The sequence below is a fragment of the Corythoichthys intestinalis genome, chromosome 8, assembly GCF_030265065.1.
Source record: "Corythoichthys intestinalis isolate RoL2023-P3 chromosome 8, ASM3026506v1, whole genome shotgun sequence".
Lineage (NCBI taxonomy): Eukaryota > Metazoa > Chordata > Actinopteri > Syngnathiformes > Syngnathidae > Corythoichthys > Corythoichthys intestinalis.
This window is the reverse complement of record NC_080402.1, coordinates 40,784,900-40,808,137: the sequence shown is the minus strand read 5'-3', so window position 1 is coordinate 40,808,137 and position 23,238 is coordinate 40,784,900. Positions and strand designations below refer to the sequence as shown.

The 23,238-nt window shown below is 38.1% G+C and overlaps 1 protein-coding gene across 6 annotated transcripts in view; it reads right to left on the bottom strand.

Moving 5' to 3' along the window:
- wbp1lb (WW domain binding protein 1-like b) overlaps positions 1-23,238 on the bottom strand; it is a 42,337-nt gene that overhangs the window by 6,000 nt on the left and 13,099 nt on the right. For 4 of the 6 annotated variants that reach the window (XM_057843402.1, XM_057843403.1, XM_057843404.1 and 1 more), the window contains 2 exons: positions 2,527-2,629; positions 749-910 (listed from right to left, as the gene is read on the bottom strand). In XM_057843402.1, coding sequence (XP_057699385.1) covers positions 749-910; positions 2,527-2,629 — 265 coding nt within the window. Of the gene's footprint in view, positions 1-748; positions 911-2,526; positions 2,630-8,011; positions 8,082-23,238 lie in introns of all 6 variants that reach the window. The other 2 variants (XM_057843405.1, XM_057843406.1) reach the window with 2 other exon arrangements.

Genomic DNA, 23,238 nt, shown 5'->3' with positions numbered 1-23,238 from the left:
TAGTTGTACTTTTTACGTTTGGGGCATGTGTCTTCTTTATGCAAACCCACTGTATGAGGTTAAATTCTTCTAATTAATTCAACAGAATTATCACTTCAGAGTCAGTTGTTACACGCTGCCTCAAATCTGCATTTGCCACGATATCACAACTTTAGTATAATTACGGAAACCTTTTACGGAATTACGGAAAGATTGTGGCTGCATTTGTTGTCTCCCAAGTTTTATACAAGAATGTGTGGCGACTTAGTTTCCTCCTATTTTTGTGATTAATATACTTGTCAAACTCAGGAAAACATCTAATTCTTTTCACCAATCCAAACTGAGCTCAGAAAATTCTGTCAAATGGTTTTGATGAAAAAAAAGGAAGTGCCTGTCTTGTGTATATGCTACTCACAACTACTTAAACACACACGATAAGCTCTGTTAATGTTAAAAGATAGCAATAACCTCTTTCTTTGAGGTTGAATCTTATGAGTGAGTTGTTTTGGTTGTCACGTCAGTTCTGTTCTCACAATAAAAGTACCACTGCAGAGCTCAAATGCTGAGACAATCTCATCTTAGCGCTCGGTAGTTATGCTCTGCATCCACCCGAACCAATGTTTAATTATATTTTGGAATAAACGCTACAAATGGGACAGGTGTGAAAGTGCCCTACATTCAAAATATCAGAATTGGATATTGCCACAATAAGATTGGCCAACAAATTATAATCATCATGAGAAACAATGGAAGTAATAGAACGTCTTACTGAAGTAGAAGGGTACTGAGGGATAGTTGTGTGCTTCACGGTACGCAATGAGGTTGATCTCGTGCTGTCGCTGCTGTTGCTGCAGTCGATGTTTTGTGCGGCGATGGTGACAAACACAGCAGCAACTCAAAATAAAGATGATAGCCCAGACCAACCAAAACCCTATAAGGAACAATCCACACACGTATAATGTTGAAGAACATGTTTGATAACAATGATGAACCCATGTAGACTTTTCATAATACAGTATATACTGTATATAATGATAACATCTTTGTGTGTATAATACACTTTCTGGTGCATATTAACAAGTGCAGTGGTACCTCTACATTAAATTTAACTAGTTCCAGAACCTGGTCTGTAAGTCGAAATGGTCGTATGTCGAGCGGGATTTTCCTATAAGAATATATTCTAATTTGAGTAATTCGTTCCGCAGCCCAAAAACCTCTGCTAAATCCTTCATAAATACTGCAGGTACAATTACAAATAGCAATTACACATAGCGAAACAAATGAAATCATAAATACAAATCGTAACAATAATAATGTAATGAATGTGGTTCTAATGTGGCCGTTGTATTTTGCCTGCTGTTCCTGAACGCACCGTGTGACTGACGAGAGAGAGAGAGGTGCGAAAGAGTGGTAAGTTTTTACTTTCTCTTTTCATGTTCTGTTTATGTTGGTGTCGGCTGCGATGGACAGTAGCCGTGTTGTGTTGCAGAAGTTCTGAAATAAATTAAAAACCTGATAAAGCTTGCCAATAACACAATAATAATAAAAAATGTCCCCTTAACCTTTAAAGACTGGTGAACGGAGGTTGGAAGAAGACCATCAAGATTGTAGACATATTCCGGCAGTATTGTCTCATATTTTTATATCATTTCCATCTTAATTTCAATGGTAAGCGTCACCTTTTTCCATTTTTCACCACCTACACCTCACCGTGCTTCCGGCTTGCGTGAAAACAATAAAATTTGCAACGCTGTTGTAAATCGTTGTATTTCGAGCATGTTGTCAAATGTCAAGTCAAACGACGAGTCAAATGTTACGTCGGATGTCAAAAGGATTGTATGTCGATTCGTTCATATGTTGAGGTACCACTGTACTGACACACCTAGTAGTAGCTTTTAATAGACTTGTAGCAAGATTTAGTCAATACGTTTGACCAAAATTATTTCCTACTGCTAGTTTTTCAATCAAGACAATTTCCAAGAAACTGAAATGTAAATTTGAATCCCCAAGTCCTGGAAGTCAGCAAATTCAACAAAACGATGTCTCTTAAGTTGCACAAAACAGTTTGAATTATGAACTTCATGATTCGAGACCAGTTTGACTCAAAACCAGTATTTAATAATATCCATTTCTTTTGGGGAAAATATTTCCAAATTAAAACAAACCAGAATGTCGCCTCTCTCTCTCAATAAAGATTGTACTCTTATGCACCGATTACAGAAGTGCAAAATTAGTGATGGTTTACCTAAATTATATTTAACACGAATTATTTGTCATCCAAGCAATGATCTTTGGCTTGAAAATTTGCTAATTAATTTTAACACTTGCTTAAAACTGAAGTTTTTCTCCTGACCAACATAGTGAAAGATCATTCTTGGCGCATCTTAGTTTCATTGCATCTTAAAAAGAAGACACCTAGAAAGATTTGACTTTGAAGATTACCAATCTCAAAATCTAGCTGCATTGCAAGAGTAAGAAAATGACTTGTCACCAAAATCTGTACATCTGTGTGTTGACAGTGTGAGCTACAACTAGCAGGAGACTTACACCAGAGCTCGTAGTAGTAACTGCAACACTGAGATTCTCCACAGCAGTGGCCTGACTCACACATGTAGCTCTGGTTGTTTACACCTTCACAGAGGAGCAGGTTCTGCAAGATAATTAGAAATGGAATGGATTCAACCACAAGTCATTTTCAAAGCTTAAAAACACACAATTAACCACTACTAACATGGCTTGAAAGATACCATAATGGACAGTAAGTTAAAAATTGTCTGAAGGATAAACTATTTTTAGATAATTAACGTCGGATTGGACATCAATCATCGTTATTGACGCAGTAAATTTTATTGACATAATTTACCAAATATGTTCAACATAGAGACTTTGAGCATTTACTGGAACTAAAAAGTCCCTCAACTTGCTTCCTTAACATCTCAACAGCTTGGCGAGATTAAAAGCACAACCGAAAAGCGTACATGCCCTCTGCCAGCTAACTTAGAACTTACAGGCAACATTAAGTCCCCAATCAAATTTATCTGTTTAATCAGCCCTGAGACAAAAAAATAAAATAAAATATTGGGTTCTGAGGATTAGGGATGGGAATTGATACGATTTTTACGATTCCGACTCCCTTATCGATATTGCTTAACAATTCGATTCTTTATCGATTCTCTTATCAATTCTAATTTGGGGGAAAAGAAGAACAAATGTTTGATTGGCATCGAGTTTGTTTAATCAGAAGTAACAACCTTATAAAATCACAACGAGGTCAAAAGAGGCCCAAAGTCTCAATGTTAACTGTGGGAAAAAAAGTGGCAAATACACAAGAATGTGTAATATTTGACTGAAACATTTTTCTAATAGAAATTTTTAAAAAATAGTATACATATTGGCATATAGGTCGTTGTTGTGCCTTTGGCAATTTGTGTTAAAGTGAATTAATTACCATTATATTGAAATGCATGTCTTTTAGTTTTTATGGTGATTTCACGCTCAAGTGGGGGTGCTCTTGCGCTTCCTCACGCGAAGAAGAACGCGCTCACATGAAGAAGACACGCTAACAAGCAAAGGAGTGCAGCTACAAAGCATCCAAGCTAGTGAGAGGGAAACACTGCTACGAGCCTACGTTCTTTGTTAATGTTTTTAAAATATCTACTGAGACAACACCTGTATGTATTATCTTTTGTGTTATTGTTGTGTGTTTCCACTCGCAATCGGACACTTAAATCCAGTTAAGTAGTGGTTTGAACGATGTGCTAATGCTAGCGAACGCATGCTAACCGTTTGCGATATTACGGTATTAGCAGCTAATCATCGCTGATTTATGTTGATGCGAACCTGTTTGTTATTTGGGACGAAATTGTTTTGTTTAATTTCTATTTTTAGTTTCACTCTTCAAGTGATGGTGTCATAACGACGGCTAAATAAAGTCAGCATATTATACCAACGTCTTCTGCATCGTCATTTGGGAGTTTAGCACGCTGTACAGCCAGGACTGAGCCTTAGCGTCTCAGTGAGGACAGTAGTATTCCCTCCCGACGCAGTTATCTCCACCTTGCAATGACTGCAAGAGCGTTTGAATCTACGTGCTGTCATTGTTATGTTTATGGCTGCAATGCTCGTGCTAAACCTTTGTAACCTTTCATTTTCACCCTCTTTCTTGGTGAAGTTTAGCCAAACTTTGGAGTAAGTGGTTCTTGGCGCTATGCTAGTTTGATGCGTCTGGACAGCAAGAGACGTCACGTCACGTGATGACGCAATACGCGTCTTTAGGAATCGTTAAGGCTTTTTCATTGTGATGTTGAGGCCTCGAAACACTAGGAACCGGTTCGGAATTGGAATCGAATTTCGATTCCCATCCCTACTGAGGATACATCCCTAGCATATACCTACCAAATCTCATTCTGATCTGCCCACGAATAACAACAACAACAAGAAAACAAGGTAGTTTTTGAGACGTCCCTCTGGTGGTCTAAAAAACTTGACTTGAGGTACATCTATAATGCAACATAGACTGCAACTTGATTTATAGTGTTGGACTTGAATGGCATGACCACATAAAAAAATGAACAAAAATTACTCTGTAATGTGGCTGGTTTTGTGGTGGGTTTTGACCATTTTCAGTCACCCTCACTTGGTTTAAGTGCTTCCCTCATACAAAATCCATTGAACTTCAGCCTCTTTGACTAATTTTTTAATCCCAAATTGATCAATTTGAATAGCTTGGGGGAATAAACTTCTTGACCGTCTTAATAAGCCAATGCCCGTCAAATGGAAGCAAAAAAGTACGTTTTATTGCCTTTTGGAAGAAAATACAGGCACAGTAAGTCGGCACTTCATTTCTCGCTATACACATAGCATGTTTCACAAACATCTACTTACAGTATTGTAGCTATACTTGTGGCTCTGAAAAAGTCGTTAGATGATGCTGGTTAGATGGCTTTGCTTTCACGTAATTAAAGGTTTTTAGGAAAGATATGCAGGTCATGCGAGTTGATAGGGTAGTTTGAGGTTGTTTGGGATAGGTGGCTATCAGCACTACAGTCAACTGTACTCTATAGGGGTTTATTAATGATTAAACTACATTTGAACATAATGCTGTCTTAGTTGATATGGGTTAGCAACGGTATAATTGCTGTTTGACCCAAGTGCTGCTTTGAATAACCAAACAGCACATTTTCAACAACAGAGTTTGCAGCAGAGAACATTTTACAAAGACTTAGTGTAGAGGCCTTCAGTGCAATCACACAGGCCTTTGGCAATATATTGGGGGCATTCAGAAGCTATAAATTATTTACAAATAGCTCCATAAGGGATAAATATTGTTGAAAATGAATCTCAGTTTCACGTCCTGAGCAAAATATTTATCAAGTGAGGACCCTATTCATGCTTTAAGATATACCTTTTAAAATACCAAGCCCTTTAAATATACAAATCCAAGGAGAGATCGGTATTGACTAAATGAAGAAGCCTAGAAGCCTTGAGTCTATTCTTCGTTTTATCCGACGGATCTCGTACATATGCTGACAGTTAAAGTATTGTCTCATCTGTGTTTGTATAAATAATCAATGAATGAAATCAACTTAAAAGGAATTTCATATGTCTACGTTTACGGTAGTGAGGTACGATATGACTATATATATCGTCAAAACGATATACAATGACATATCGTCGTGAGAATCTCATATGGCTAATATCGTGACATGTTGGGCAGAAAGTAAATGTACATACCTGGAGCCCTTATGCACTTAATGGTCAAAGTACAGCACATCTGCTATGCTTAGAGTGACCTTTTGATATCTTCAAACATTAAACATTAAAGTTCATCTTATTTATTAGCGCTTAGTGCTCTTTATTAGCGCTTAGCGCTCTACTGCTTTAAGATGGCGGCTGTTTACTAACGCTGGCCAGACACGGCCGAGTCTGTCATTTCACATCTAGTTCAACATACATGTGATCTCTATGAGACTCATCAGACGCTACCTGCTACCAACGTAGCATCGTGCGGGCTAGTATTTAGCAACGTCGGCATTGTTTGTAGCAGCTGTCGGCTGAAGTTTTTTTTTTTTTTTTGCTTCTTCCTCTACGCACGTGACATCAGCGTAGGCCTGGCCGATATGGCCTTAAGCATGTATCACGATAAATTGAGCAGATTTACCTCGATAACGATAAATGACGTTAAATTCACCCAAGCAGACTGTTATATAATTTGATTTATTTACCAGCTTTCAATTTAATATATTTAAAAATTGTACATGCAGTCTAAACATTAAGTATACAAAAATTTATTGTAAACAATAAGAATTCAAGTATGAACATTTAAAACAGCTTGTATGGCTTGAACAATGTACATTGTCAAAATCAATATGCCTGTGCAAACATGTCATTGTAACACAAATTACTTACAGCTTGAACAGTGCACTTCAAAAAGACAACTTACTGTTAATGGCTGCTGTGACATAATTACTTAACACAAGTGTTTACTGCAAGGTTTCAGGTTTTTTTTTCCCAGTGCATTTTTTAAAACATACACACACACATTAAAGCTGCATTGATCTAATGACACAGAATTAAGCACATACAGAAAAATAGCTGGGGCCATTAAACAGTTATATTATACTCTTCACTGTTCGATTGTACTTTATGCTGAATGCTTTACCATCACAAAAGCTATCAGAGAAATCACACACAGACAAGAGATACACAATAACGTGATAAACTAATGCTGCATTCCAGAGAAGTGGGAAGTCGGATTTATCCCACTCGGATGGTACCAGTTCCGATCTCAAAGCGTTCCAAGCAAATGTAAACGACAAAGATGGCTGATCGCGACGAGGTGTTTTTTATTTTGGCCATCCAAAGACATTTTGACCTCCAGCGAACCTGCCTTCCTCTAAGCGATCAAATAGTAGAGGAAAAACGACGGCTGCGTTATAGCCCACACTGTAAACTGCCTTTTTTTAGTTACATACTTTGCTGATCGTCAATATAAAAACATAGCACAACAAAGATAATTCACTGTATGAGGAAAAAAATACATGGCGTCTCAAATAAACTTGATTTACGTCAGTATTGTGTTATCATTCAATACGTTTTCATGAGCGCCAATTTGTCCAGTGACGTCAGATTGAAACAACTTGGAAGTCGGGGTAGTTATTTTTTCTCCGACTTCGCGACTTGGACCTACCAGTTCGAGTGGCGTTCCAATGATATTTTCCTACTCGGAGGTCGGAAAAGTCCGACATCCCACTTTTCTGGAACGCAGCATAATTGCTAGATGCAGTCAGGGACCAATCCACTCATTAAGTTCAGCTGTTTCAACTAGTTTAGAGCCGCTATCCGACTCCATCACATTCATTAGTAGCGTTAACCGCTAGCGTTAGCCACTAGCGTTAGCCTGTGGCTTGGCTAGCAGTAGAAAGCATTGAAAGCATCCTCTTTGGAAATCGTGAGAACAAGAGAGGACAACGGGTGAAAGTCCGTCTGGGTGCCGCCAAGAGTCTATTTAATGTCGGGTGAAAGTTTGGCGAACCTCCCTTAAGCAACACTCCATCACATTTGCTTGTAGCGTTAGCCGCTAGCTTTAGCCTACCGGGCTCGTTTGTTTGGCTTACTGATAACCACGTGACTCCATACGTAAGCACACTGTCTGCTTTTTTAAAGGGGAATGAACATAGCTGAACAACACGGAGTCAAAGCGGGATGAAAAGACTATATTTTCTTGTTTTACCGAAAATTAAATTACCGAATTTACCGTCATGGTCAAAATGACGTCGGTCTTTGTAAAGAATTTCGGTACCGGTAAATTTTCGGTTTACCGCCCTGCTCTACATCAGCGCGTTGTCCCGCATTAAAAGTAGTCCGAGCAAAACGTGATGCTTAGAGCTGTCAAAATAAACGATTACTTGAGGTGAATAAAATTACTCGGATCAGTTTTTAAACTCGAGTTGCTCGAGGATTCGTTTCAGCTCTAAACTGAAGAAATATTTATCACAGAACTTTAAACGTTACATTTTACAATATTATTTACCGGTAGATGTTTTGCTTTGCAGCCAATTGGGCTTCATGTTGATGAATTTGCTGTATGGGGTACGGTGGCCCTGAAGTGCAAAACACAACGGCAAATCAAAAAACACAACAGCAAATCAAAAACTGCAAATCACATAACAAAACAACAAATTAAAAAACAAAACGCCAAATCACATAACAAAACAACAAATTAAAAAACAAAACGCCAAATCACATAACAAAACAACAAATTAAAAAACACAACAGCAAATGACATAAAAAACAAATTAAAAAACAACAAATTAAAAAACAAAACGCCAAATCACATAACAAAACAACAAATTAAAAAACAACAGCAAATGACATAACAAAAAAACAAATTAAAAAACGCCAAATTAAAAAACACAATTGCAAATCACATAACAAAAAACCATTAAGAAAAACACAACGCCAAATCACATAACAAAATAACACATTGAAAAACACAACGCCAAATAAAAAAACACGCCAAATCACATAACAAAATAACAAATTGAAAAACACAACGCCAAATAAAAAAACACGCCTAATCACATAACAAAATAACAAATTGAAAAACACAACGCCAAATAAAAAAACACAACTGCAAATCACAAAACAAAAAAACAAATTAAAAAACACAACGACAAATCACATAACAAAATAACATTAAGAAAATCACAACGACAAATCCGAAATGAAATTACATTTTATGCAACCGGAAAAGGTAGGGACCAGTCAAAATGTTAACTCATCGCTGATTGGACGAATCCACCGGAAAGCGTAGTACTGATGAAGAAGGAAGTTTCTCCGCTTCTGGCGTGGAATTTCAAAATGAGCCTTACCGAAGATGCGAACATGGCTGCCACTATAAAAGAATATTTTCTTTCGGGGCATACGTATGAAGTCCTATTGGACATACTCGCAAAAGTTTTGTGAGACGCACGTACCACTCCATGTGGCCAAATTACATCAGGCACGTGGATGGCTACGATAAACTTAAACCCTTTGGCCTGGCTCTGGGTGTATGGATTCTCGAGAAGAATAATTTGGCTGGTTTGTGGTGCAACAAACAACAATCCGTCTGTAATCGCGTGCAATTATATTAATTGCGTCACGGGTCTTTGTGCCATCCCAATGAGAATGCGAACAGACCTCGGAATGGAAAATGGGACAATCGCAGCAATACAGTGTGCCCTCCGTCAACGCCATTTATGCCGGCTCATCCACCCACCGTTATGGATCATCAATCGGCAATCAGCGGATTAAATCCTGGTGGTCGTTGTTCAGAAGGTGAGTGTGTATATGAGAAGAACACAGCATTTTAAACAAAATTGTGTATACCAAAAGCGAGTCATTCAAATTATAATCTTTTTTTTTGTTTTTTTTTTTTTTTTTAATGGCCACATAAAATCTTATGTATCCCCAGGTCTCAGTTTTGGATAGACTTGTTTGGAGACCTGAGAGACTATGGAAGTTTCAGTGGAAGCCACGAACTGCCTGCTAGGATTTTGCTTCAGTGGTGGTGTACAAAAAGACCTGGATGAACGCAAGGACCACTGGAACAAGCAAAGGATTCGTCCAAGCGGTCTTGCATCTTGTCCTGTAGAGATATCAAATGAACTATCTCTTGCCCCATAGGTAATTGTTTCATGTTGAATTGTATCACATTTTACGTCATAAAATATACACATTATTAGTCTATCAAAGTGTGTGAATTGTATACATGGGTAAAGCAATTTAAGAATAAGTGCTCTCTATCAGTTTACTATTCCATCACCTGATAAGCAATTATTTGGGACTCTGAAATATATCGAAGTACAGTTAAATGATTCCATCAGAACTGATTTTCCAAACAAAATGGGGGAAATGCTGTCAATTTAAACTCATTTAGTAGTGATGTCTGAGATTGACGTCTAATTTGATCTGTGTAAGGAAACCTTAATCATATTTTCTCATTTTGCATATATGGTTCCAGAGACGGTGGATTTCCTGTTGGGAGGGAACTGGATGTGTTTCTTGAGGCAAGGCAAACCGTAGGCTTGTGCAACGACACAAATATTGAAGAATACCTACAGCACGCTGCTCAGCAAAATTGACTACAGCGGCCACAGGACTGGAAGTCACCCACAGAATTGTATTTTACTCTGAAAGAAATAGCTGGATTGTAGTATTTTTGAAACTCGCTCATAATATGTGACTTTTCTTTCCTCACAATAAACTGGCTATGGTAACATTTTACCTGGTACTTATTATGAAACCCAGAAAGTTAAGCACAAAGAATTTTAAATTTTTGGCCACTTCCGAGTAAATGTATTCACCCTGGTCTTTAAATTATTGTCCTCATGGCACTGTATTGTAGTCAGTGCATTTAGTAGTTAATTTCTGTATGTATTGGCTGACTTGAAAATGTACTGTTAATGAATACCATTTTCCAGTACATGCATAGCAACATTGAATGTTTAAAAACATACTAGAAAAATGAGTTAAAAATTAAGTCTGGCTCTCTCAATGAAAACTTTATTAAAGATTTAACATTTACCTGAAAAATCATGAGAAAAAAATAAAGCTAGGTGCTTCTCCGAACTTTAGTACCAGTTTCTGCCAAAATTTCCTACATCGGCGAAACGTTCTACAGGAGTCGAATTTGACACCCAAAGTACTACCTTGCGCTCTCAACTTTTGTTCAGATGCATACAGGCAGAACGTACTAAAAAAATGCCTTAAGAAAACAAATGTAGTAATAAGAACAGTTTAAATATGCTACGTGACTAATGTGGTCAACTGCTTCAAAGCTGACACAGAAAAACACGATGGTAAAAAGTATGAAAGGGTAATACATGCAAAAAGTATTTTTGAGGCAATGAAAAGGTACTAAAAAAGAAAAATTGTGTTTACTCGCCACTTCTAACCGATGTGTGCATACGTGCCAATGCTTGCGCAAGCGCGCTGAGCATTGTGTAGGACGTTTCGCCGCGTAGTAAGGAATCGCCGAACACCGGTGCATCCACACGCATGCGCACATCGGTTAGAAGCGGCGAGAACTCACTATTTTTGTTTTTATTTAGTTATTTAGAACCTTTTCACTGCCTCAAAGATACTTTTTGCATGTATTACCCTCTCATACTTTTAACCATTGTTTTTTTTGTGTTAGCTTTGAAGCAGTTGACCACATTAGTCACGTAGCGTATTTAAACCGTCCTTATTTGATATAGCTACATTTAAGTATTTTCTGCAGGTATTTTTTTAGTACGTTATTCCTGTATGCATCTAAACAAGTTTAGAGCGCACGGTAGTACTTTGGGTGTCAAATTCGACTAATGTAGCACGTTTCGCCGATGTAGCAGATTTTGGCAGAACACCGGTCAACAGTACCTGGTGAGAACTGGCTTACTAATAAACAGAATAACATACACTAAACAGACAAGGCCACATTTGAGTCCACAACCTAAGAACTCTTAAGGTGCAGGGGGGTTACTACTTGGCTAACATGCAGTAGTGCAAAAGGACTTAGACAAATCCTAAACTCTGAGTGCCATTGACAATGATAGACGTAGAACCACGTGGCTCTTTTCATACTTCTGCTGTGAATTTTAATATCACCAGCAGACATATAATCCATTTAAAATAGGTGGGGTGACAGAATGAACATCCATTCCTTTGCTAACCCTTCCATTTCAATAGATTTGACATCTAGCGTCGTCAATGGCAATTGTTACTTTAAAATTTCATAGGATGTTTCTCAAAAGGTCATACAAAAAACATTGTAAATACAGTACATTAAAAACACCCAAATCCAGGTGAATTCTGGATTCCAAAGTCCACGTTTTGCTTGAAGACACCATATGTGTCCAAAATAAAGCTGACAATGTATTGGCACAAGTGTTGGCGAGTGGAACCGTGAGTGTTAAGAACTCCATGCGTGGAAGGGGCTGGTGGAAATGCTGCAAACCCTGTAGTGAACATCAGAACTTCTTCCAGGGAAACGGCTGCAACTTCCTCTGAAATAAGAATGGCAACAATGCAGTAGATCATTTGATTGGCATGCATTACGCAATGCTTTTATTCCCAAAATGAAAGTGCATAATTAGGACATGTCAAAGAAATCTTATTAAGGCCTGGTAACCGAATGAATAATGTTAGCTTTCTCCGGTAAATGTATCGTTTTACAGAGGGAAAGAAAGTCATACTGCACTGTTTTACTTACTCGAAGGACGTTCTGCGTCATTGACATTAGAAACTTCTCGAAGCCTCTTGCCACAGCCGCTGCAAAAATTAGGTGAAGGTTCCACCAACTGCTTTCCACAGGTCTGGCAATGCATTATACTTCAAGAATTCAGTTGTGTTTTATGTATTTTTGGCCAAATGTTGAACTTCAACCAAAAGCGAGCAGTAACTATCTCTGCTGGTAGGCGCCGTCTTGCAGTCTAGTCTTCCGTCTCGTCCAATCAACGATGAGTGTACGGTTTCCGGTGGATTCGTCCAATCAGCGATGAGTTAACATTTTGACTGGTCCCTACCTTTTCCGGTTGCATAAAATGTAATTTCATTTCGGATTTTTCGTTGTGATTTTCTTAATGTTATTTTGTTACTTGATTTGTCGTTGTGTTTTTTAATTTGTTTTTTTGTTTTGTGATTTGCAATTGTGTTTTTTAATTTGGCGTTGTGTTTTTGAATTTGTTTTTTTGTTATGTGATTTGGCGTTGTGTTTTTCAATTTGTTATGTGATTTGGCGTTGTGTTTTTCTTAATGTTTTTTTGTTATGTGATTTGCAATTGTGTTTTTTAATTTGGCGTGTTTTTTAATTTGTTTTTTTGTTATGTGATTTGCTGTTGTTTTTTAATTTTTTTTTTGTTATGTGATTTGCAATTGTGTTTTTTAATTTGGCGTTGTGTTTTTTAATTTGTTTTTTGTTATGTGATTTGCAATTGTGTTTTTTAATTTGTTTTTTTGTTATGTGATTTGCTGTTGTGTTTTTTAATTTGTTTTTTTGTTATGTGATTTGGCGTTTTGTTTTTTAATTTGTTATTTTGTTATGTGATTTGCAGTTGTGTTTTTTTAATTTGGCGTTTTGTTTTTTAATTTACCGTTGTGTTTTTTGATTTGCCGTTGTGTTTTTTGATTTGCCGTTGTGTTTTGCGCTTCAGGGCCACCGTAATGGGGCCATCAAGTCAAAGCCAAAGAAGTCAACAATGTTGAGAATTCAATGGTAACTTGTTTATGAAAATCACATAAATTTGCTGTGTTACTATATGAAAGACATACAACAAGTGCTAAAAGGATAATTTGGTTTTCATTTTCATTTAGAAATAATACCTTTCCCAAAGTGTTTAGCTTTAAACAAGTTCTTTTTGGGGGGATAAGTATTTCACTAGGCAAGATAATATTTCAACAATATTGCCCAAATGTGTGCACTCCTTTTATCTATGTGGCAAATAAGAATGAGAAAAGTGATGACAGAAAAGCTGTATGATTTTTAGGAATGTCCCGAGTTTTGCACACTAATCAGAGTCACCTGATTTTGATAATCTGCAGATACAGAATCCCAATCCAATACCGAAAAAAAAAAGTTTTTAGGTTTGTTTGTTTTTTTTTTTTTTTTTTTTTTTCTAAAACAAAAGTTCCAAACATGTTACTGCCCCAGTGCCACCGTCATAATGTGAATGATTTTTAAACAAGATAAACGTAGAAAAATGCTTGTCTTTATTAACAAAGATTGATGGATTTATGCCTTTGATCAGAGAGCTACCAAGCTTCTCTGGAGAGATCAAAGCTACAAACCTGTCAATCATTGTTAAATTTAAGTACCTAACCAAACGCAAGTTGGACAGTTTGGCCACACTGCTTAGCAGGAGGGAGGGTGAGAGGCTGTGGCGCTGTACAAACATGAAGCATAAAACCAAATATATTTAAATTAAAAACCAGATCCTTTTCACCCGATTCCGATCATCTGAAAAATGGCGCGACCGGCCCGATGTCTGATCATGTGATTGGATCGTGACATCCCTAATTTTCATCAATTTATTACAAAGTACATCATATTGTCGCACATTGATATTATGATATAAAATAGCCCGTATCGTGAGAGGATTTTCCCCATATCGCACAACACTTGTTTATAGCATGCTAAGCTTTTACCTACAGTATGAAAAAAAAAATAATAATAATTAAGCACATGATGAGTAAATGTGCCTGGGATCTTAAGAATTTCACCGTTTTACAAGTAGATGATGACAAGTACTCTAATAAGTAGGTAAGTGACTTGGCAATAATACTACGTAATAATAATCTCAATGTATATTAGCAAACGTCTTTGAAAGCAATGTCACAGACTGGCTCAGCGGGGAAACTAGTTATGAGACTTTGGAACAAGCGAATCTTAAGATAAAACAGAGGAATCAAATAAGTTAAAAATACTTCAAGTACAGGATTCTACCAGAACAGGGGTCATATCTAATCAATGATGACAAAATAGAACGCTGAGAGAAACACTAACTAGAATCTCTCATGGAACACGTATGAAATCGTTCAAGACACTTTTTGTTTTGAATTAGCTTAATGATTAGCTAGCTAAACATCAATACAAAAGTATTTTCTCTGTCTAGATTACCATCAGAAGCCCAAAATTTAAAGGCATGATAATCCAAGGTCCAAGATCCCAGACCAGTACCTCCACTTCATAGGTCACACTACCTCACTAAAACAGCTCTCAAACACACAGTGTTGCTTCTTTCACCTTCTTGTCTCACACACATACCCACCCCCACTATGACAGACACACACACATGAATACATCTAGACCCAGTAAGGCTCGCTCTACGGAAATTTCCAAGCAACAGGTTTGAAGTCAGTCACACAATCCACTTGCTCAACACCAACTCAACTGCTGACATAAAAACGTCCACACTTACAAACTCACATAACAGAGATGGTCATCATCATCTCACCCAATTGTTTTGCTTTTTTGTATTGTGTATGTATGTATGTAAGGTATTTGAAATAATTAAAAATACTTGAAAAACACATGAAATTCTAGGATAACAAAGACATGATGTCCCTACGTGATGTCTCAGAGAACTAACATCTGTTTTCACAGTGCCTCTGCCTTTCCCTCCAACTTGTGCTCGTAACCTGGCCACCCGGGCCTTTTTTGCCACCTGATACACAACCATTCTGTTTGTTAGGGTCTCTAGCTTCTCTTCTTTTTTTTATTCAACAACAAACCATGTTTGACCACACAACGTGTTGAAGAAAAAATGCCAATTAGAAAGGATTCAAAAGTCATTTCCTCCAGCCTGGTGTACTCTACAATTCTTGCCGCTCAAATGCAAGATTGTACTTGTAGAATACATATGGTGATCACTCACCAAACATTTCAAACTGTGGACCGACAGTGTAGTGGGATTCCATTTGGACTGGGGGAATTTTCAATGCTAGATTTTATTTTTTTCGACTGCCATTGGATTCCCCCCCCCCATTACTTTTATCAATAAATGGAGGTGAGCTTAACCTACTCAGTCAACCAATCAATGGACATTAGCACGTCAAGCAATATACAGTGCCCTCCATAATTATTGGATTTATAATAATTATGTGTTTTTTAGCTTCTAATATTTTTTTTTCTAAATAATATGGGACCTTAATGGAAAAAAAGAAAAATCCAACCTTCAATACAAGCGCTTTTATTAGTGGGGAAAAAATCCCACAAAGAAATAATTATTTGACATCAAATAATGTGTGTCACAATTATTACCACCCCTGGTGTTAATACTTTGTACAACCCTATTTTGCCAACAAAACAGCACCTAATCTTCTCCTAAAATGTTTCACAAGATGGGAAAAGACAGAGGGATCTTCAGCCATTCCTCTTTGCAGAATCTCTCTAAATCATCCAGAGACCTGGGTCCTCTCCTCTGTACTCTCCTCTTCAGCTCACCCCACAGGTTTTCAATGGGGTTGAGGTCTGGGGACTGAGATGGCCACAGGAAGAGCTTGACTTTGTGTCTGGTGAACCATTTCTGTGTATATTTGGCTATATGTTTAGGGTCATTGTCTTGCTGAAAGACCCAGTGACGACCCATCTTCAGCTTTCTGGCAGAGGGCAACAGATTTTGATTTAAAATGTCCTGGTATTTCAAAGCATTCATGATGCCATGCACCCTAACAAGGTTCCCAGGGCCTTTGGAAGCAAAACAGCCCCATAGCATCACTGACCCACCCCCATACTTCACAGTGGGTATGAGGTGCTGTCTACACGCCAACAAGCTGTTTGGGAGGCATGCACGGAGAAAACCTTTCCACACTCACAATCATAAACGCAAACGTCTGGAGTTCGCCCAGTGGTATTGGGGCTTCAACTGGGACCGTGTGCTTTGGTCAGATGAGACCAAGATTGAGCTTTTTGGCAACAAACACTCTAAGTGGGTCTGGCGTGCCACGAAAGATGTGCATGCTGAAAAGCACCTCATACCCACTGTGAAGTATGGGGGTGGGTCAGTGATGCTGTGGGGCTGTTTTGCTTCCAAAGGCCCTGGGAACCTTGTTAGGGTGCATGGCATCATGAATGCTTTGAAATACCAGGACATTTTAAATCAAAATCTGTTGCCCTCTGCCCGAAAGCTGAAGATGGGTCGTCACTGGGTCTTTCAGGAAGACAATGACCCTAAACATATGGCCAAATCTACACAGAAAGGGTTCACCAGACACAAAATCAAGCTCCTCCCGTGGCCATCTCAGTCCTCAGACCTTGTTTTGTTGGCAAAAGGGGGTTGTACAAAGTATTAACACCAGGGGTGCTAATAATTGTGACACACATTCTTTGATGTCTAATAATTTTTTCTTTATGTGGGATTTTTTCCCCACTGAATGAATGCACTTGTATTGAAGGTTGGATTTTTCTCTTTTTTCCATTAAGGTTCCATATTATTTGAATAAAAAAATTATTAGAAGCTAAAAAACACATCTTTTCCAGGGGTGCCAATAATTATGGAGGGCACTGTATGTGTGATTTTTCGCTTCGAAAACTTTGAAACATCACTCGGTTCGGGTTAGCATGTCGGCTAGCTTTCACACCTCTTGGTTTGTTTACATTCTCCGAACCGGGGCAGGGGAATGACAAAAGCCTGACTAACTACGGTGCCATAAAATATCGTTAGGAGGGTGCGACAGAAAAGGTGAAGTTGACAGTTTCAGTTTTGACCATTATGGAGTAATTCTGCCATGTCGTACTGAATAAATGCATTTTTATTATTTCATATTCCATTTAGCACAAGACTTAGGCTACGTTCATACTACAGGTCTTAATGCACGAATCCGATTTTTTCGTGTTTTTCCGACTCGAGTGAGGCATTAACTTGACGGTCTGAACGTGACAAGTCGCATAGAACTGGACCATTTCAAATCCGATCTGGGTCACTTTCGTATGTGGTTCAAATCCGATCTGGGCCACATTTTTCCAGACTGTTGCGGCGGTCTGTACTGTCCACTCTCCCAAATCGGATTTCATGCAGCAATTACGTCATCAAATAGCGAGAGAGACGCTTACCGTAGCGGTGCCGCTGTGCGTTATTAGCGCCTAGCTTGCAGTGAAGACGCCTTTTGGGGAAGGGCTGGGCTTGACAACAGTCATAAAAAATAAAAATGGGTTGAGGATAAACCCGAGAATGCTCAGTTTTCTCTTTGCTCCAAGTGAGCAATATTTCAACATTGCCTACACGGCCGAGAGTCGGGGCAAACTGCGCATATGTGTGTGTGACATGCAGGGACAGTGCGTGCATGCTATCGATCCATATAAACTTTGAATATAAGCCTAAACGGGGATTATTTATGTATGTTATTTGTGTCCTCCTTTTGAAAAGCAAAATATGATATCCCTGGAATGACGGATGACGTGTGTCATTTGTTTTGATGCTTCTGCGCATGCGGGTCTTCATGCTCAGCGCGTGTCGGACTCCGAATTAGTGCGCATGCGTAATACTTGAACGGTCTCAATGGACAAAGTCCGTCTGAACGGGCACGCCAAAAAAACGGATATGACAAAAAATCGGATTTGTGCATTAAGACCTGTAGTATGAACGTAGCCTTATTTGTCATGACCATACCATACCATACCATACCATACCATACCATACCATACCATACCATACCATACAATACCATACCATTTATTTAGCTATTGAGGAAAAATACTTGGATAAAAATATTGGAGTAGAGAGACTGATACAATTACATTTTCCGTCTCTCTTCGTCGCATTTTCCTCGTTCTGAATAATTCCCCCTCAATGGGCTGAATAGTAAAAGAGATGAAACCATTCTCCTGCTGATGTCATCCTACTGTTGGGGACGCTAGAGCCCTATAATGCTAGGCGTGGCTACCGGCAGATTAAAAGACTAATTTCTCGTCATCCGCGCTTTGCCAAATTGTTGTATATAGTCGAATCCACCCAAAACACGATTCTAATTCACATAATAATGCTATTTAAGACTTTTTCCTCCAGTCGTACGCACTTTAAACATTGGGGTATTTGAAATATTTTTACCAACAGTGTACATTACCAAAAAATAGGCATGCAGGTCAACTGCAGGTCTGGCACAGGACACCATTTAAGTTATGACTGCCACTGAAAGTAAATGTGGGTGACAAGATGTCTTAGCTAGATAGTTACTTTTTTCCCCCACGCGAGCTGTCACAGCCTAACTATGGGCGACATCTTAGTTCAACAGTTTTTGTACTTTCATTTTTTTATCACCTCCATTGACAATTGAGTGAAACAATGCCAAACAAAAAAACGACTAAGTTATTTTATCTTGCCTGACAGCACCTTAACGTGACAAGTACATATTCCTGTTCTGGAATTTTTTACTACATGCAGGCCTGCACGCTATGCTTTCTAATCAGGAGCACAGGTGCTCACAAATTAAAAAAAAAAAATAAATTAAAAAAAAAAAAAAAAAAAAAAAGGATTACAAAAAATAAATAAGAGCACTTTTTTTTATCGCTAATAGTTCACTTTTATTCAAATAATGTACACATACAGTACATGCACGACAATGGTATGAGTTGGGTCTAACTCCTCTAGACTTGGCTCCTCCAGAGGGTTCCCCATTAGGTCCTCTGTCGCAGATAGATACTGCCAGGCTGCTAAGGTCTACTACTAATATTCACCAACGTATGCCAGAACCTATTCAAAATTGTGGATTTACAATACCACAAAAATGAGAACTGTAACCTACCTAAGCCTGTCGCAATATGCAATAATTCAATTTATCGCACGGTAAATAAAAATGAAGGCGATAATTTTTCCGCTGCGATTTATCGCCTCGCGTGCACATGCTTGCGCGCTTGCGGCTGACATGCTGTTAAAAGTTCGGCTTCCTTGTTACCAACTACGCAAAATGCATTTTCGTTCGTCCGTTCGTTTTTGTTCCCATTACATCCTATTGTTCAACGTATACCGGCCGCGTCAGTGCTCCGGATTGACTGCGGACAATCTCCAGCGTTTAGTTTAGTGCAGTTTATAAGTTTAGTGCAGGTGATAAAAAAAAAATTAAAAAAAAGGTGACGCTTACCATTGAAATGAAGATGTGAATGATAGCAAAATATAAGCATGGTGTGTGCATCCATGAACTGGGTCGACAATAGGGCCGTAGAATGCCGATCTCGGCCGGTGGTCCTCCTCCATTCGCCAGTCTTTATAAGTTAAGGTGACAGTTCTTATTGTGGTAACATCGCCAAAGAAATCGCCAGCTGCGTCAGGTTTCTAATCATTTATTCCATCAACTCGCCGAGTGTCCGCTGCTGTTGACGCCAGGATCGAAACAAAGTAAAATAGCGCTATCCTGCTCACCGTCAGCCCCGCGGTGCGTTCAGGTACAGCAAAAAAAGTCCGCCACATTAGAATCTGATTCGTTACATTATTACAGGTACTGTACTGTATTATCATTATTATTATTACTGCTATTATTATATTATTGTTAATCGGATTTTTACTCATATTTTATTTGTTTTGCTCTTTTTAATTGCAATTTGCAATAGTAACAGAATTATTTATTAAGGATGTAGTGTGGGTTTTTGGGCTGTGGAAAAATTTTTTGGAATTATAATGTATTCTTATGGGAAAATCCTGCTCGACATACGACCATTTCGACTTACAAACAAGATCCTGGAACGAATTAATAACTTTGTATGTAGAGGTACCACTGTATTACACATGGAACGCCATAGCAGAAGCTATGAGGGGAAAAGTTTTCATTTGCCTAGATGCTTATATTATAAAGTGGAATTTTTTTGTTTGTTAAAAAAACACATTTCATTTATTCTGTGTTTCTGCGCAGTATTAATATTGTTGTCTTTTACTTAAGAGAGGCATGGTCTATTGTTTTTAGTTGTGATTTCTAAGAAAGTATTTTTGAATTTAAGAGTAAACACTTATTGCGTTTAAATGGGTGTACGTGATCTATTAATATAAACTGCATTCTCACAGTGTTATTGTATTTTTTGTTTTAATGGGGGGTGCAATAATATCGCATATTGCAATAATTTATGAAATAAATTATCGCACACTAAAATTTGTTATCGCGACAGGCCTAAACCTACCATCTACTAAACGATTTGAGCGATTTTAAAGTCAAGCGACTTGATTTCCTTTTTAAATGATGACAATGGTGGCAGTATGCATTTTACAGTGTTAAGAGTGTTTTTTTAATAGTTGGGAACAACGCGAGCACACAGAAGTCAACTGTCTGGCCGATTCATTGGACTGCATTGACTGTAATGCTTGAATTATGTGGGTGCGCTAATTTTAGGTTCCACTCATTTGACCACGGGAACACGAACATCCATTGGCTTGACCACCGTTTGCTTCTGCCGTTTGCAATATCTACAGATCATAAGATTGTCTTCTAGCGTTAACCGAGGTAAGAGTTTGAGCCAATCTGATCGGTATTTGTAAATCTTGCTAGCAGTGTAGCTGCCCTACACTGGCTGTCCGCATATCTTCGGACTCAATACTGTCAGACCCAAAAAGCATCTCACGCTGCATTTCTTTTGCCAATTTCTTCTCCCTTCTTGGACAAAATCTTTTGTAAATAGCACTCAATTTTCTTCATTGCCACTGTACACAAATTGAAATACCATTGCTTTTTAAGTTCCAAACGATGAGCAGTTTTATTAATTTTACCTCAGTTGTTAATGTTTTAGCTTGCATTTTATTGGCCATGCCACCAGTCATCAGCCCTATTGGAGGCATACAGAGGCCGCAAGAATTGTCATCTCTAAAATAACTAATGATTTATTGTAAGCTAAAAAGACGGGGATAAAGAAGTCTTCAAATTTCATATTTTATAAGTAGAAATTGTGAATTAAAGGGGTAAAATCTTTGCTCGCTCTCCCATTCTTTTTTCCTCTACTCGCAACAAATTATTTTTAGGCGCAAATGCGAGTAAAACGCTCGTACTGTACAGCTCTGACAGAGTAGTCCTCGTAAGATTTAATCACCCTGACAAGTAGATATTCCTGTTCTGTAATTTTTGACTACATGAAAAATTAGTCCTAGTAAGATGTATTTATCATCATTTAATCATTTCTGTTATAAATGATAATCGTGGTGATGATATAATGATGAAATACAGCTGATAAATGCACTGTTAAGTAACATACGATCCATGTGACACCTTCTACTAGACAATGGAAATAAAAATAATATGTACACACGGCAAACACACGGCTGCCAAGATGCGCTGTTTTAATTGGGTAGTAACATTTAAAATTGATGATCACAATAAGTTCCAACTCCAAAATCTACATCGAAAAAAACTACAACAAGCACTGGCAAAAAGTTATCCAGTTAAATTCTCAGCTAGGCAAATAAGACAACTAGAACAGCTTGAAAAGCGACGTTCTGGGCATTTTCAACACAAATTATTTGGCAAACCAGATTAAAGGACAAAGATTTTTTTTTTTTTTTTTAATTATTTTATAAAATTCATGAAGGGAGACCTTTAAGCAAAATCCCATGAGAATGTTGTTGAACCCTACAACCTTTCCCGAAAATAGGGCTATTTCATGGCTACTGATTAATGCGCTCAAAGGCAAAAGTTGGATGTAGATACACTTCAGAGGCTGCAGAAGATTCAGCTGAAAATAATACTTTTTTTCCACATAAGGTTTAACTATTTACTTTTCCTTCAAACTGACAATGAATTACTGGCTTGCTCCATAACAAGTCAGAAAATAGGCAAATATGATGTTCATTGTTTTACAAATGAAAACATGATACAGTGGTTTGAAAAAATTGGCATCCCTGGCAATTTTCGTTTACTAATCATTGGGTGTCAAGACTACTCAAAGATCATTAACAAAGAAAAACATCATTTCGATGCAGATGGTGTCACTGTGTAGTGATGTGTAAAAAGCCTTTTCTGCACATATGCCAAAAACAGACTTGCTTGAGACATGCAAAAGCACAGTTGGATAAACCAGCCTTTGTTTGGAACTAGGTATTGTGGACTGATGAAACAAAGATTGAACTATTTGGTGAGGACAAGGAGTGTTATTAATGGTGATGAAAGAACACTGCCTTCCAAGAAATGCACTTGCTAGTAGAGGCGTGCAAAATTTCTGTCTTAGATTATTCATGATTCGGCCGTGGAAGATTCAAGAAGGATTCACAAAAATCCAAATTCTTATTATTGAATTATACCACGTAAAGCGGAACTAAAACACAGTCCGTGCGGTCTTTGGGATGCAATGAGGAACGGACCGAGAGTAAATATCATGTTCAACTGATGCTCTTAGATACAAAAAAACAATAATACCTGACTGCGACCGACAGCAGCTACAAACAACGCCCTGTTGCAAGTTGCTACAAACATTTGGCCACAATAATGCTACGGTAGATACAAGGGTCGCGTTAACCGAATATTTTCCGTCGTTGACCGGTTTTTTAAAACGGTGACGGAAAAAACTGAAGTCCATCCGTCATTTTGACAGGTTGCAATTCACACCCCAGACCACAGGGTGGCGAGTGAGCATATTAGTTAGCTATTGTCTCTCTTGATGCATGACGTCGTTGGCCTTACTCGGAAAAATGTCAAGGCAACTGAGTGTTTGCCTCGCACGGCCAGATTGTTCTCCCTGTATTTTTCAAACACTGAGAGAAAAGTCTGGGACACAGCCTCTCGAGTAGGTACAAAATCAATCGACAAATCAGATTAGTTTATTTGCGTGACGTG